The 14874-nt window shown below is 37.4% G+C and overlaps 1 protein-coding gene across 1 annotated transcript; it reads left to right on the top strand.

Moving 5' to 3' along the window:
* Nucleotides 1–4670: 4670 nt before the first annotated feature.
* Nucleotides 4671–6545, top strand: LOC106330542. Its single transcript, XM_013768992.1, has 8 exons — nucleotides 4671–4966; nucleotides 5023–5077; nucleotides 5164–5432; nucleotides 5756–5849; nucleotides 5914–5965; nucleotides 6030–6111; nucleotides 6195–6306; nucleotides 6384–6545. Exons 1-8 carry the CDS (start codon nucleotides 4671–4673, stop codon nucleotides 6543–6545), a joined length of 1122 nt encoding a protein of 373 aa, XP_013624446.1.
* Nucleotides 6546–14874: the final 8329 nt, after the last annotated feature.

The raw sequence follows: 14874 nt of genomic DNA, 5'->3' as shown, positions 1-14874 counted from the left end.
ATAACCGATGAATATTAATAAGGTGTTAAACTATGATATTATAACATTTACACATAAACAAAATATTTTTTGTTATTTATAAAAATATAAAAATATTTCCAATATCTAACTATAAAAAATGTTATCTTAACGTTATTAATTTATAGAGTATATTGTTGATATTTGAATGAAATATGCAATTTTTAACAAAAAAGCTTACACCAAACATTAAGTAAAATTGGTAAGTTTTAACTCAACATTAAGTAATATATGCAAGTCTTAACTAAAAGCTTTAAATAAAATCTTAATCGAAAATAGCTAATTATAAATCCCAAACCTTGATAACAGAACCATTAAACCCTAAACATTAAGTATAACCCTAAATTAAAAATAGTCAAAACATTACACCAAACGTTAAGTCAAATATGCAAGTCTTAACTAGAAATAGTTAAATATAAACCTTTAACCTTAATAATGGAAACATTAAACCCGAAACCTAAACCTGATATCAGAATCTTAAATCATAAACTCAAAACTTAGATGAAAAAATATAATCTTTTTTTTATAAAGTTAACTGATAAAATGTTTATTTTATGTAACTTTTAACTAGCAAATTCTATAATGTACAATAAAATATATTTTATTGTACAGCTAGTTGTATGTACATTAGGGTGTACACCGTAGTGTAGTGTGCAGCGGGGTATACATAGTTAAGGGTATATCATTTAGGTATAAGGTGTACGTTCGATGTGTATATTACAGTGTATGTTTGATGCGTATATTACTGTGTACTGCGTATACTACGGTGTAAACTCGATGCATATGGTGTACGCTCGATCGTAGTATACACTCTCTGTATATACTAGAGTGTAAACTCGATGATTCATTACATATGTGGGTGTACGCTCCATGCGTATACTTTGGTGTACAACTACTCAAACGTCAAACACTGAACCTGGTGTCAACATAATTATTATCAGATAATGAACCGACACCAGAACATGTACACAATAACGTACACTGGAGAATGTATACTGAGAAGTGCACACCAAGAAATGTACACCGGAAATGTACTCCGCAAATGTACATATGAGTGTGTACACTGTAGCGTATAATCAAGTGAAGTCTGTAACTTTAATTTTGTTTGATTTATCTCAATTAATTTAAATCTAATTTTATTTAAGCTTAAATGAAACACTAAACCCTACTTACGTAATTCTGTTTAATTTTTCTCGTATAGTTTAGATATCAATAAAATATAGCAAATTAATTAATTTTCTTGATACAGTTTATATGGGTTTTTTGTATTGGTTTAATTTTAAATAACATAAAGCAAAATAATGAATATTATCTATTTAGACACATTGTATATTTTATTTTAAAACTTAAGATTTCTATAAGAATTTTTATATTTCAATTGAAAGGAAATTTGTATTCATTTATACTATTAAAGCTGAATCCTTACTAGGATTTTATTTCATTTTAATCATTTTGGATGCATTTAAATATCATTATTGTATATACATGTTCATTCATATGGGTTAGATGACACATTTAAGAGCTTGAATCAAAAATCTAAAGAAATATGAAAGTTATAAGACTCTATGGCCAAAACGAAAAGAAGCAAAACAAATAAAGACCAAATATTCAATTATGAGAAACTTGGCCATTGTTGTTGTTGAGCCTTCGATATAAGGCACGGCGATGAGAGCTGAGGACGGCGACGTTGTCGCGCTCCTATGTACACCAATGTACGCTCTGAAATGCACCAGTGTACACGTGTACGCTTCCGGTGTACGCTTCTAGGTGTACTTTTTCGGTGTATGCTTCTAAGTGTACTTTTTCGGTGTACATTTCTAGGTGTACACTTCTAGGCGTACACTTCCGGTGTACACTTCTTCTAGGTATACACTTTTGGTTAATTAATGATATTCACAATCCTTATAAAAAAACAAAAATTTTGGCATAAGAGTAAAATAATGCGAGTGCACATACTATATGATTAAAGCATAAATGTTTAATATTAAAGAAAAAACATCGGCTTCTCAACTCTCAAACAACAAAACCTTTCTCAAAAAAAAAAATCTCGGTATAAATGTTTATTTTGTTTAATTTTTTCATTCATCTAGTGGTCACCAATCCGAGCATTATTTCTATTTCAGTTGAAAGGAAATTTATATTCATATATACTATTAAAGCTGAATCTTTACTAGGATTCTGTCTTTCATTTTCTTAGGTAATTACAATACCATACCATTAGCTTTTCCTTTACTTTAATATAATAAATAAATAAGGAAATATTCCTAAATAAAATTCAAACTAAATAATCCTAGGCGCATATAAAATTCAAACTACATTGGAGTTATGTGATAGTCTCAAAGTATCACTTGGATTTTAGGATATATAGTCTATTGTTTAGGGGGAAGGATATAAAATGTTTAATTTAGGGTTTTGGAGAGTAATAAAACAATAAAGGTGACTGAATAACATTAATAGTGTGGTTTTGGTTTCCAATGTGTATATTGAATACAATAAGAGTGTGACAGTATAATAAATTAATACTAAATCTGAAAAATATCGTATCACAAGGTGTATATTGATCGTAGACATAATATCGTACGATAAATCGATAAGAGTCATATGCATTATGTAAAGGGTCGTAGCTATTATTGTTTTATTTTTTTCTCATATTTTTTAATTATTGTTTTGATTTAAAGTTTACGGTTTTGAGTTTTAGCGTTTAGGATTTACTTTGGATTTACTTTGAATTACATTAGGTTTTGAGTTTAGGGTCTTAAATATATGAGTTAGGGCTAAAGGTTTCGAGTTTTTTTCAGGATCATGGTTTAGGGTTTAGGGTTAGGCGTCTTATATACAATATAAGATATATAAATAATATGTATAAAGTGATATTCATTTTTATTAATAAAAAATACCAACAATATACTTTGTAAATTAATAATATAAAAATATAAAATGTAACTTAAAGAAACATTTTAGATTTCTTTAAACAATAACAATAAATCATTCCTTTTATGTAAATTTATAAAATTTATATATAATAAAACTGTAAAATAATGTTTAAGATAATCATTCTTAAATAATATATCAACATCCAAGATGTTCAAAAAAAATTATAAATCAACATTCAATGAACTTAAATTGCAATAAGGATTTATAAAATTCATTATTCATAATAAATTTATAAAATTTATAAGTTTATCATGAGTTCTGCACATTGTAATAAAATTTATGAAATCAAATCAAATTCATAATATTCGATTGGGATAAATTGTAAGATTAAAAATGTTTGGAGCTGAATCAAGGGGACGTTTCTGCACATTGTAAAGGTTTAGGGCAAAAACAAATATTTACAAAGGATGAAGGACAAGACTTGCAAAAAAGCCAAGAATGGCCATTGGAGCTCACGAGCTTTCTCTTCGCCGGATTCCGGAGCTTTCACGACGGATCATGTCAATTTGTTTCAATTTAATTAGGAAAAACCCAAATTCAGAGCTATATAAGGTAATAGGTAAAATTGAATTCATATTAATGTCGTTCTTCAGTTAATTCACAACATTTAACAAGACGAGGTTGGGAAGAATAATACTTCGACGGTAAAGTGAGATCTCGTGGTGGATTTGAGTTTGGGAAGTACAAGACAGATTTCACAAAAACTAAAATTATATGGGAAATAACAAAACATATTCCATCACAGATTTCAAATCCCATGGTGGATTTGAGCTTTGATTTCACGGGAATGAGGTATCAAGCGTCTGATTTCACGGGAAGGAGGCATGGAACGAGCAGAGGACCAGTATTGAGGTAGGGTCACACACGTGTGAGCTTAAAGTTTTTGAGCCGTTTATAGAAATAAAAAACTAAAGTTATATGGGTTAAGAACTTAAAGTTTATGGGTTAAAAGGCTAAAAATGTCATCAATTATTTATCTCTCCACTAGATATGCAATTTTCCAATAAAAACTTGGACTGACCCACTTCAAAAATTTAAAACTATTCGAGACTCATTCCTAAAACGGACTCATTATAAATGAACACCTTTCAGTTGAGTACCTCCGCTTTTCTTTTACGTTTTCTGCGAACATTCGACTCTCTATCTCTCCTCTTACTATTCCTTCTCTCACCTACTTTTACCTTTGTTTGATTAATTAACTTAAGAGAGACTTATGAAGAAATGTGACCGATGCGGATGCTCTGAGAGGCTACTAGTATGCCAGTTTTGTGGGCCATTAGAAGTTTAGCACTAAAAGCCCAAATCATACAATAAGTAAAAGCACAATAAGCTCATCGCTGAGACCGTCCACGTCGGGAAAAAATTGACCAATCGCGTTGTGTGTTTCTTCCACGTCGGTTTTAATTGGGCTTCGATATGTTTTTTTTTTTCATTATGGAGTTGGCCCATAATCCCATTAGCTTAGACGAAACGGAGAGCACCGCATCGAGCCGTCACGACGAACCCTAACTTCCTTCTCTCTTGCGCAGACAATGATCTCATCCCTTTCGTCCTTCCCACTTCCTTCCGTTTATCGGTTCACGTCTGTTCAATCAACCCTCCATCAAACCTCCATTAACCTCCATAAAGGGGTTCCTTTCGCATCCCTCTCTCTGATTCCCTTTATAACCCCGATCCCTCCCCCAGTTTGATTACACACAATACTATTCTCTCAACCGATGAATTCCAACAGCAAAAACTCCGTTTCCGGCGATCTTCTCTCCAAGAAACCTAAAGGAAAGGTCGCTGTCTCCTCCGCCGCACCGATGAAACCCTCCGCCGCACCGACGAAACCCTCCGCCGCATCGATGAAACCCTCCGCCGCAGTGATGAAACCTATTGGTCAATCCGGTGTATCTTCAGCTAAAGATGGCTCCGCTGATTCCTCTTCGAAGAAACGTAAAGGCAAGGACGTTGTCTGCTCCGATGTCCCCTCCGACAAAAACGATGGCGTTGTGTTCTTCAAAAATGTGACGTTTGGACACAAGAGGACGTGTTAAGGTTTCGTCCGATCCATTTTTGGGAGGCCAGGAACGCACTCTCGAAGACACTTATTGATCTAGGGATGCTTCTGATCGACGAAGAGGTTTGTTACGAAATCTTTTCCTTTTTGTTTTTGGTTTATGTTGCTCGACAGATTACTAACAATCGTGTCTTGATCATTCTAAACAGGGTACTGTGATTCAGGGATTCATCCAACCATCAAGTATTGACACTTATCTGCGACACATGATTCCCGGTTCCACCTACAGACTCAACAACTTTTTTGGTTCTAAGACCAAGAAGGTGTACCGGGTTGCTGATCCAGACGTGACCATTGCTTTCTCATGGAACTCTGTCCTCTCTGTTCTCAAAGAAAGTTCGATTCGGTTTCCTGAAGACCGATTCCGTTTCCATGGTTATGAACAGTTCAAAGCGGCCTGTGACCTCAGAGGGGATCTGTATGGTAAGATCTCTCATATTTTATGATTGGCATGTGACCTTAGATGATGTAATGTTTCAGTGTATCTGTTTATGTTGATCAGACATCTCTCGATTGTTTATTACGTAGATGATTAAGTTATGTTTTTATACGCAGATTATATTGGTGATATTAAATTGGTGAATGAGCAGACTCTTTAATGGAGTCTTGTGCTTGATGAAGTCGAGATAGCTTCTGGTTGGCAAATTTTGGTTCATGTTAAGACACATGAGTAAGTCATCTTAGTTTTTATGCTCTAGACGTATACTTCTTTGCTTAATACATGTGTTCTCTTCGATGCAGTGGTCATATGATGAAGCTCAACATATGGGACAAGACAGCAACAGCCTTCTGGGAGAAGTTTAAATCGCTTGGAAAACCTCCGAGTGTTATCCTGGTGCAACTGTGAATCCTAAGCATTTTGGAGGTTCGTATTACCTAACTATTGTTGTGGTATATAGATGTTAGTAAGCTGCGTGGGAATCATAGTAGTATTAGGTGTTGAGAACGACTGTTTTATGGCTAGATTGTTTGATTAATTTGTTATTCTTTGGTATGAAAATTGGTTATGCTACAGGTGCTTTGTCTCTGTCATCTCTATCATCTTCACGGGTGTTTTTTGATATGGATGTTCATCCAACCAGGGAGTATCTGGCTTGGTATGTATTCATCTGTGTATTTACACCGTCTACTTTAATCTACCGAATGTGTTGCTTATTATTATTTTTTTGAACATTTTTAGGCTTAAATCAAACTCGGAAGTTGCTTATAGAGTTAATGCTGAGATTGTCACCAAGGCTGAGACAGCTACTATAGGGGAGCTACTCACTTACATGAAGCAGGAAGAAGCGAAGGTATGACATCTCATGCTTTCATACTTGCATTCCGCTGAGATTTGTTATTGAGTATCTTCTCTGTTGCAATTTTATAGGTCGCTTGGTTTGAGTGTACGGCCACCATTGATGATGTTGTGCGTGGTTCAGCATGGTATTACATTTCTTGTGGTGGGTGCAAGACTAAGGCAACTAAAGGACCTACCACGCTTATGTGTAAGAAGTGTAGAAAGACTGAGATTACTGGTGCTGCAGAGTAAAAATTGTAATTATAGTTTTTGTGTCATATACACCATCAACGTTCATTATTAATGTGCATCTGAAACATGTATCTCACTAAGCTCTCTGTCTATGACAACAATGATCATGCGAGCTTTGTGGTTCTCAGTGACGTTGGGTGTGAGTTAACTGGGAAGAAAGCCTCTGAATTGGTTGAGAGCTACTATGAGGTAATCACATACCTGTCCATCATTCAGCTTTTGGTTGTGTTCTTACAGTTGTTTAAATTTATATAGGCTAATGAGGGAGCAGGAGATGATCATGTAGTCCCGGTGCCTCAAGCCCTTATTGATACCATCGGACAGGAACGCACGTTCATTATCAAGATATCAAACCACAACTTGGAAGGCAAGACCCAATCTTTAACTGTCACCAAGGTCCTCCCTCTTGAAGTTCCAGCGCTTGGATGCGATTTAGACGCCAACGTGGTTGTCCCTCCTACTGCGGTGGCTTTGGGAATTGGTAACCGTGGGGAAGGTTCTTCCATTGTGAATGAGGAACATGCAGATGAGGGGGTGAAAAGAGGTGCTGATATGATTGTGTCAGAGGATGCTAAGCGTGCAAAAAGTGGCTAATATGTTTTGTGTACTTGGGTTGAGTTTGATGAACGACTTTGTGTTGGTTCTTTTTTGTGTTGGTTCTTTTGCTTCTGGTTTTGTTTTTGGTTTGTTGAAAGATTATGCTTTGGTTCATTTGCTTCAGTTTTTGTCTTGACATTATTTATATATCATATGCTTTATTTGGATATTTTATTGGTTTGCTGATTCATTTGTTTATGTTGAGGTTTGATTATTTTTGTGTTGCTAAAATTTATACAGTTTTTTTTTTGATTTTAAGTAATAATTATGTTGTGTATTTAAAAAGAATAAGGAACAATTGAAAACTTGAAAAACTTATTTTACCTTCTTTATATTTTTTTTTTTTGGCATTTGTGTAATTTTTAATTTTTAATTTTGTATTTTTATAGTAGAAAACGAAATGTATTTCTTCCATATCGTTTTATAAACTTATCTCCTATTTATATGTAATAAAAATTAGGGGAAACTGAGATAATTGAATCTTTCTACATTCTTTATAGTAAACTTTTTTATTATTATTTTTTTGGTTATCAGGATTTGGAAAAAATAATTATATCCTCTTTATATTATAATTTTTTGTTTTGCAATTTATGGATTTTTTAATTTTTTTTAGTAAAAACAAATTTTATTTCTTCTGTATCGTCTTTTTACCTTCTTTATAGTAAACTTTTTTTTTTTTTGGTTATCAGGATTTGATGCAATTATAATAAAAAAACTACGAATATAATCAGACTAGATCAACACACAAGGGAAAGAAAAAAAAAATAGAGATATGTTAGAGTAAACTTTTTTTTGTTTTTTTAATATCAGATATTGATGTAATGATCATAAAAATATATGAGTTGAACCATACCACACCAAACCCCTTATTCCTCGGTTTATGCCCGATGTAGATAAACCTCTTTCTTCTCTGAAGAAAATCTGAATGAAACATATCATTAATGTGATCGTAACTTCCTTGAGCCTTTATGGGCAACTTACAAACGCCAATGATAAAAATAACTGTCAATTCAACAAAAACATTAACTCCCCGTAAATTATACTTAAAACAAACTGACACAGATTTTTTTTTTTTAAAAACACCTTCTCTCAATAAAACAAAAAAATCAACATATATAAATCATAGTTATAATCATAACCATAACCATACATAAGACAACGTACTTATAAACAAGCACCAAAATGAATAGGGAACCACTGCTCTCTTATTTTTTCTCACACCAAACAACACCTTCAAATTCGATTCCCCAACGAACAATTCAGATATTCATCCGCAGACCCACTACGCAGCAGTCTATAATTGATTTCCGGTTACCATGTAGAATCAGCCCTGAAGGTAATTTAACTGACTCAACAACGGAGAACATGGAGTTAATGTTATCATATCACGACATCAACCACCACGACTCCACATTCCTTATTCATGACACTACCCAATACATAAGGGATGTTTGCCCAACAAACATAACTTCTGATCTTCAGATTACTATTAACATGACAGACAACAACCCATACGCTACTGCAAGATTATATGTCGACCTTATCATAACTGATCTTGAAGGAACTAATAGACCTCCAACTGTGGAAGAAGGGCAGCATCTTTATATAGAAAGGTGTATTTGATATATATATTTCACAATGTACAATAGAGAGATTATATACAAGATTAGTCTTGGAGACTAAGTTTACTAATAACAGAACATTCCTAAAACAGGGGAATCATAATATACGGTAGTTACTAGATGATCTTATCATATCTCTCTTACATGCCCCCTCAAGATGGAGTGGGGGAAACCACACCAAGCTTGTTCCTGATTTCAATGAACCGCACACGAGTGAGGGGCTTTGTCAATGCGTCGGCGAGTTGGTCCCGCGTGTTGACATGAGAGACTGCAAGAGCTCCTCGTTGAACTTGGTTTCGGACAAAGTGATAGTCGAGAGCTATATGCTTCATCCGAGAGTGGAAGACTGGATTGGCACACAAGAATGTAGCTCCAACATTGTCACAGAAAAGGACTGGTGAGGACGGAAGCGTGACGCCAAGTTCGGTGAGGAGGCTGCATATCCAAGTGATTTCCGCGGAAGCATTAGCAACTGCTCGGTATTCAGCTTCTGTAGATGATCTGGCCACACCATTTTGTTTCTTTGATGACCAGGAGATGGGATGTTGTCCGAGGTAGATGACATAGGAGTTCGTTGAGACATAATCATCGCTGTCACCTGCACAATCTGCATTGGAATAGGCTCGGAGAGCTAGTTTGTTTGTAGCAGAGAAGTAGATGCCGTGCGTCGGGGTTCAAGCGAGGTATCTCAAGATGCGTTTAGCCGCTTGCCAGTGATCTTCTGTCGGTTTATGCATGAACTGAGAGAGACGGTTAACGGCAAATGCAATGTCGAGGCGAGTGAATTGTAGATACTGGAGGCTACCTATCAAACGCCTGTACTTCGTTGGGTCCGAGAGTGTTAACGCCAGAGTGTAAGTGGAGTGTAGGAGACGACGCCATCGGAGTGGTAACGGGTTTGGCATTGGTCATGGCATACTTGTGTAACAAGTCAAGTATATATTTCCTCTGATTCAGATGAAGGCCACTAGCAGTCCGATGAGCCTCGATACCTAAGAAGTACTTCAGGTCCTCAGCGTCTTTGACAGAGAAACGTTCAGCAAGGAGGCGTAGAGTCTGCTGAATGCCAATGTTTGTGTTACCGGTGACGACGATGTCATCGACGTAGACCAGGAGATAGATGTGATGATTGTCGCTATGTAGAACAAACAATGAAGTGTCCGCAAGAGAGTTCTTGAACCCCAAGCCAAGAAGAAAGGTGCGAAGCTCGGTGTACCAGGCGCGAGGAGCTTGCTTGAGTCCATAAACCGCCTTGTGAAGGCGACACACATAGTCTGGTCTGTCCTTATCAACATATCCTGGTGGCTGGTCCATATATACCTCTTCTTTCAGTGTTCCCTGGAGAAACGCATTATTGACGTCCAATTGTTTGACCGGCCAGGAGTTGCTTATCGCAACATCAAGAACTAGTCGTAGAGTTGTTGACTTAACAACGGGACTGAACGTCTCAATGTAGTCTCGACCGAACTCTTGATTGTACCCTTTTGCTACCAGACGAGACTTAGAGCAGCGGCGAGTTCCATCTGGATGAAACTTGTTCTTGTATAGCCAGCGACAACCCACGACGTTTGTGTCAGCTTTGCGAGGTACGAGTGTAAAAGTTCCATTACGAGCAAAAGCGTCCATTTCTGTAGACATGGAATCCCTCCATATTTTGTCTTTGAGAGCTTGTGTGATCGTAGTGGGTTCCGCTGGATTTGTAGTTGATAGCGCAGCAGAGTAGTTGTATTTGGGGTTTGGTTTCGAAATCTGATTTTTCCTTCTCGTCAGAATTGGGTGATTATTATTAGGTGGAGGATGTGGTGGTGTCAGTGACTGAGCTCCACTAGAAGAGGATGACACCGTTGGTGTTGAGTGATGATGTGTAGATGAATCAGAGGCAGACTGCGACTGAGTTTTTAGGTCCGGTATTGCAGATGGCGAGCCAGAACTTTGCGCATTGTCATTAGCTCCAGAGACTGATCCTATCGACATATCTGAAGCACTAGTGGCACCATTAGTAACACTTAAAGTAGGAGTTGAAGAGTTTACCTGTACTGACTGGTGAGAATCCGAGCTCGAGGTCCCCGTTTGCTCTACGAATGGTGGTTGTGGGGTGGGATTTATCGGTGTATGTGTTTGGGTTGTGATAGGTACGAGTGTTACTGGTGGAGAGGTTGTAGCTGGTGGGTCTGTGGTGGAAGAGCAGTGGGTTTAGGATTTGATTTGAACGGGAAGACAGTCTCATCAAAGCGTACATGTCGTGAGACATAGATCCGACCGGTAGTGGGCTGGAGGCAGAGGTAGGCAGATTGTGTGGGGGAGTAGCCGATGAACACGCAAGGGGTGGAGCGGTCCTCGAGCTTGTGTTTAGTGTACGGCCGTAGCCAGGGGAAGCAGAGGCAGCCGTAGACCCGTGTCTTAGCATAGTTTGGGTGACTGCCAAATAGTTTGTGGAACGGAGAGTCCATGTCTAGGACAGCAGTTGGGAGACGATTGATGAGATACGTCGCAGTAGAGAATGCAAAGCTCCAATATTGCTTTGGAATGGATGCATGGGTGAGTAGTGTGAGGCCGGTTTCAACCACATGTTTGTGCTTCCTTTCCGATATTCCATTATGCTCAGGTGTATGGGGAGGAGATGTGAGATGAGAGATGCCTGCATCGGAGAGGTATTGGCGAAGGGCTATGAATTCCCCACCGTTGTCAGAATATAGAGTTCTGATTTTGTTGTTGAAGTGATTCTCTACGAGGGCTTTGAAGGCTTTGAATGTTTCTTTGACCTGTGATTTTAACTTGAGCGGATAGAGCCAAGTGTAGCGACTGTAATGATCAACCAAGACTAAGTAGTACTTGTAGTTGTCTATAGATGTGATCGGTGAACTCCAAAGATCAGTGAAGATGTATTGAAGGGGTCGGGTTGATTTGATTGTGGTTTGATGAAATGGCAACTTGTGGGTTTTATTAATAGCACAATCTGAGCACAAAGTGTTTTGGGTTACAGATAGAGAACACGGCAAAGAAAAACTTGAAACAACATTTTTAAGAATGGAAGCAGACGGGTATCCTAAACGAAAATGCCAATCGGACTGGTAATAGTTTCTAAATTTTCCTCATCAGAATTTTTGTTATAATAAAATAAAAAATAAATTTATAATTAAAATTTAATTTGTCATTAGAATTTAAAATGAATTATTAGAAAAAAATTAGTTTTATGGTAACATATTTCTTCAATATACCCTCTCTCTTTGCAAGCTTTATGCATCCGAGTTTAGTCCTGTGCCCCATTAACGAAACCTTCATGGTTATTGTTTTTTTTCCATCAAACTTGTTCTCAGATAAGAGTATGTGCGAAGAATGAAGAGAATGAGGGAGTTTCCGACAGTGATAGGCTTGGTTTCGAGGATGCTGTTTGAATGAAACTCAAACAGTGAAGCTTACAAATATGTGACCAAATCTAATTACAAGGATGATTTACTTCCCAACTTTACAACGATTTAATATTAAACTCATCTCATGTTGTTCTCTGTCTCTGTATTTCTCTGTTTCGATTGACAAATTAAGATTCGCTCGGACAAGAAGGGCAGCAAAACACAGCTCGCATCCTCTAAATGGAGGATAGTGTTGTACTTCTACCAAAAAAGGGTCCATAACCTCTATTCAAGCAGTTTATGTACCTGCAGACGATTTGACTGACCCTGCTCCTGCCACCACATTTGCACATTTAGATGCGACTACTGTAACTTGGCTACGCATTGATTTTGAAGCTAAGTTTCAAGTTTAGCTCGAACGGAATGGCTTCAGCCATGAACAATTTCATATGTTAGATGTTGCTTGTATCCATGTAAACATTAAAGTATGAATGAAAAAATAAGACAAAAAAAAAAAAAAACTAATAGTTCGATTAATAATCAAAGCTTCAGGCTTCCTGATCAATAGTTTATATTTAGTTCAAAGATCGATAGAAGTGAACAGAAAATTATCTCAGCAGAAAAAAATATATTCAAAACAGACTAGTGGAGAGAAAAGAATGAGATCAGATAGAGCTAATACGTTAGATGCCATCATCTCGGCTAATCAAACCAATAGGGAACCAGAAAAGTTCAATCATCATATCTCTCTCTTTCTCCTCTTTTTGAATTCTCCATCAAAAACACAACACATTAAAATCGAAACTTTTATTTTTCCAGAAACACATAAAACGTGAGAACACAATGGAGACTGAAACAGAGTCGTCGAGACTAATAGGACCTCATGTGGAGCAATATAAATAAGTAAAAGTTAGGGTTTTTATTAGGGTTAACCAAATTTTAATGGCCTGAAACATGGGTCCAAATAAGTCTATAACCATGGAGTTTCGTTATGGGCCTACAACTAGCCCAGTTTCCTCGATATATTCTCTCTCCTTGCAAATTTTATGCATCTGAGTTTGGTCTTGGTGCATTGCGTTAGATAGGCTACCATCCTAAAACCAATTGGTTAATAAGAAGAGTGACTCATCTATCTTATATATTAAAAATGATTTCTTCCAATACTCGATGTGGGACACTTTGTATCTAATACACCCCCTCGAGATGATGGCTCTTTGAGCGTCAATCTCTGAATGTCCGGACAAGGATCGATGGGCCAACTTTAGGCCAGATCGATGTGGATCAGGTTAGATTAGTGGATCAGACTCTGATACAATATTAAGCTAGATGTGCTTCCAACCTAAAACCAATTGGTTAATAAAAAGAGTGACTCATCTATCTTATATATTAAGAATGATCTCTTCCAATACTCGATGTGGAAGAATTTGTATCTAATACATTGTTCTTTTGATTCTTGTTTTATTTTTGGTTGCTTGCAGAAATTTGGTATGAGTTCCTTTGAGAGAGAAAAAGTCCATTTTAAGTTTTTGGGGGAAAATGAAGCTATTGTTACTGGATTTGGTCTTCTGAATGAGCCCACCATTTACAAATTACAAGATGAGATTATACGAAGACTAAAGTACATAAATCTCTTGCAAGATTAAAGAATGAAATCAAATTGGTAAGTCAGTTTCTAACATAATTTTCTTGTTGATGCATCAAAATTTTGATCAAGAAAACATTTCTAAACATCAAAATACTTATTTTGGGTGAAGAAGAAGCAAAAAAGGCTTTTAGGGTAGATGGTTGGGCTGGCCACTCATAGAGCTCATCCTTGGTCTTGCCTTGGATTAACGGGACCCCCGAGCTGAGATCCTTCACCTGAAAGTGAGCAGGGAAAAATTCAACAGAAACTTTGTTAGCATTACATAGGCGATATACCGAGATAAGATTTTGTTTAATGTTCGGAACACATAAAACATTGTTGAGAAACAAGTTGCGAGCAGGAAAGTGTAGAGATATAGAACCAGTGTGTGTGATTGATAGACCTGATCCGTCACCTATCATCACGGAGTCGTCTCCACGGTAGGGTTGCTGAAGGGACATGTTGTGTAGATCACTTGTTAGGTGATGAGTTGCTCCCGAGTCCATTAGCCAGGCCGTGGACGGGTGTTGTGCAGTGACGGCAACATTGGCTCGAGGTTGCCATGGGCTAAACGGCGAACCGTTGAAGTTTGGAGCCTGCTTTTGCATTTGAGGGCAGCGTCTCGCACTATGCCCAAATACACTGCATATCTGACACCGACCTTGGTACCCTTTCGACGTTTTGTACTCCTGCTTCTGTGAATTGTGTTGAGGTTGCTTGTAGTTGTTGTTCCAGTTGGAGTTGTTGCCTCGTTGTGGCTTTGAGCGGGTCGTCGCCATGTTCGCTGTTACTGGAACCACCGAGGTAGCAGAAGGGGTTGAGATCGCCAGTAGTTTTGCTTCCTTATTAATCAACTCCTCATGTATCTCTATGATGGAAGGCGAGATCTCTCGTCCTTCGACTTGATCAGTCACCGTCTTGTACTCTTCTGGCAGGCCATCGATGATGAATTTGATCTTGTCCTCAAGATCTAAAGGCTTTCCCAGGAGAGCCAAGTGATCAAACCGTGTAGTAAGGCCGCGCATGTAGTCATCGATTGTTTTGTCTCCTTTTGTGTAGTGCTTGAGTTGAAGGCGAAGCTGTTGAATGTGGCCTCGGGTCGGTGTGGCGTAGGTGGTGCTGAGGGACTTCCAGAC

Source organism: Brassica oleracea, chromosome C3 (assembly GCF_000695525.1).
Source record: "Brassica oleracea var. oleracea cultivar TO1000 chromosome C3, BOL, whole genome shotgun sequence".
Lineage (NCBI taxonomy): Eukaryota > Viridiplantae > Streptophyta > Magnoliopsida > Brassicales > Brassicaceae > Brassica > Brassica oleracea.
The sequence above is the reverse complement of the archived record's forward strand: the minus strand, read 5'-3'. Positions and strand labels throughout refer to the sequence as shown.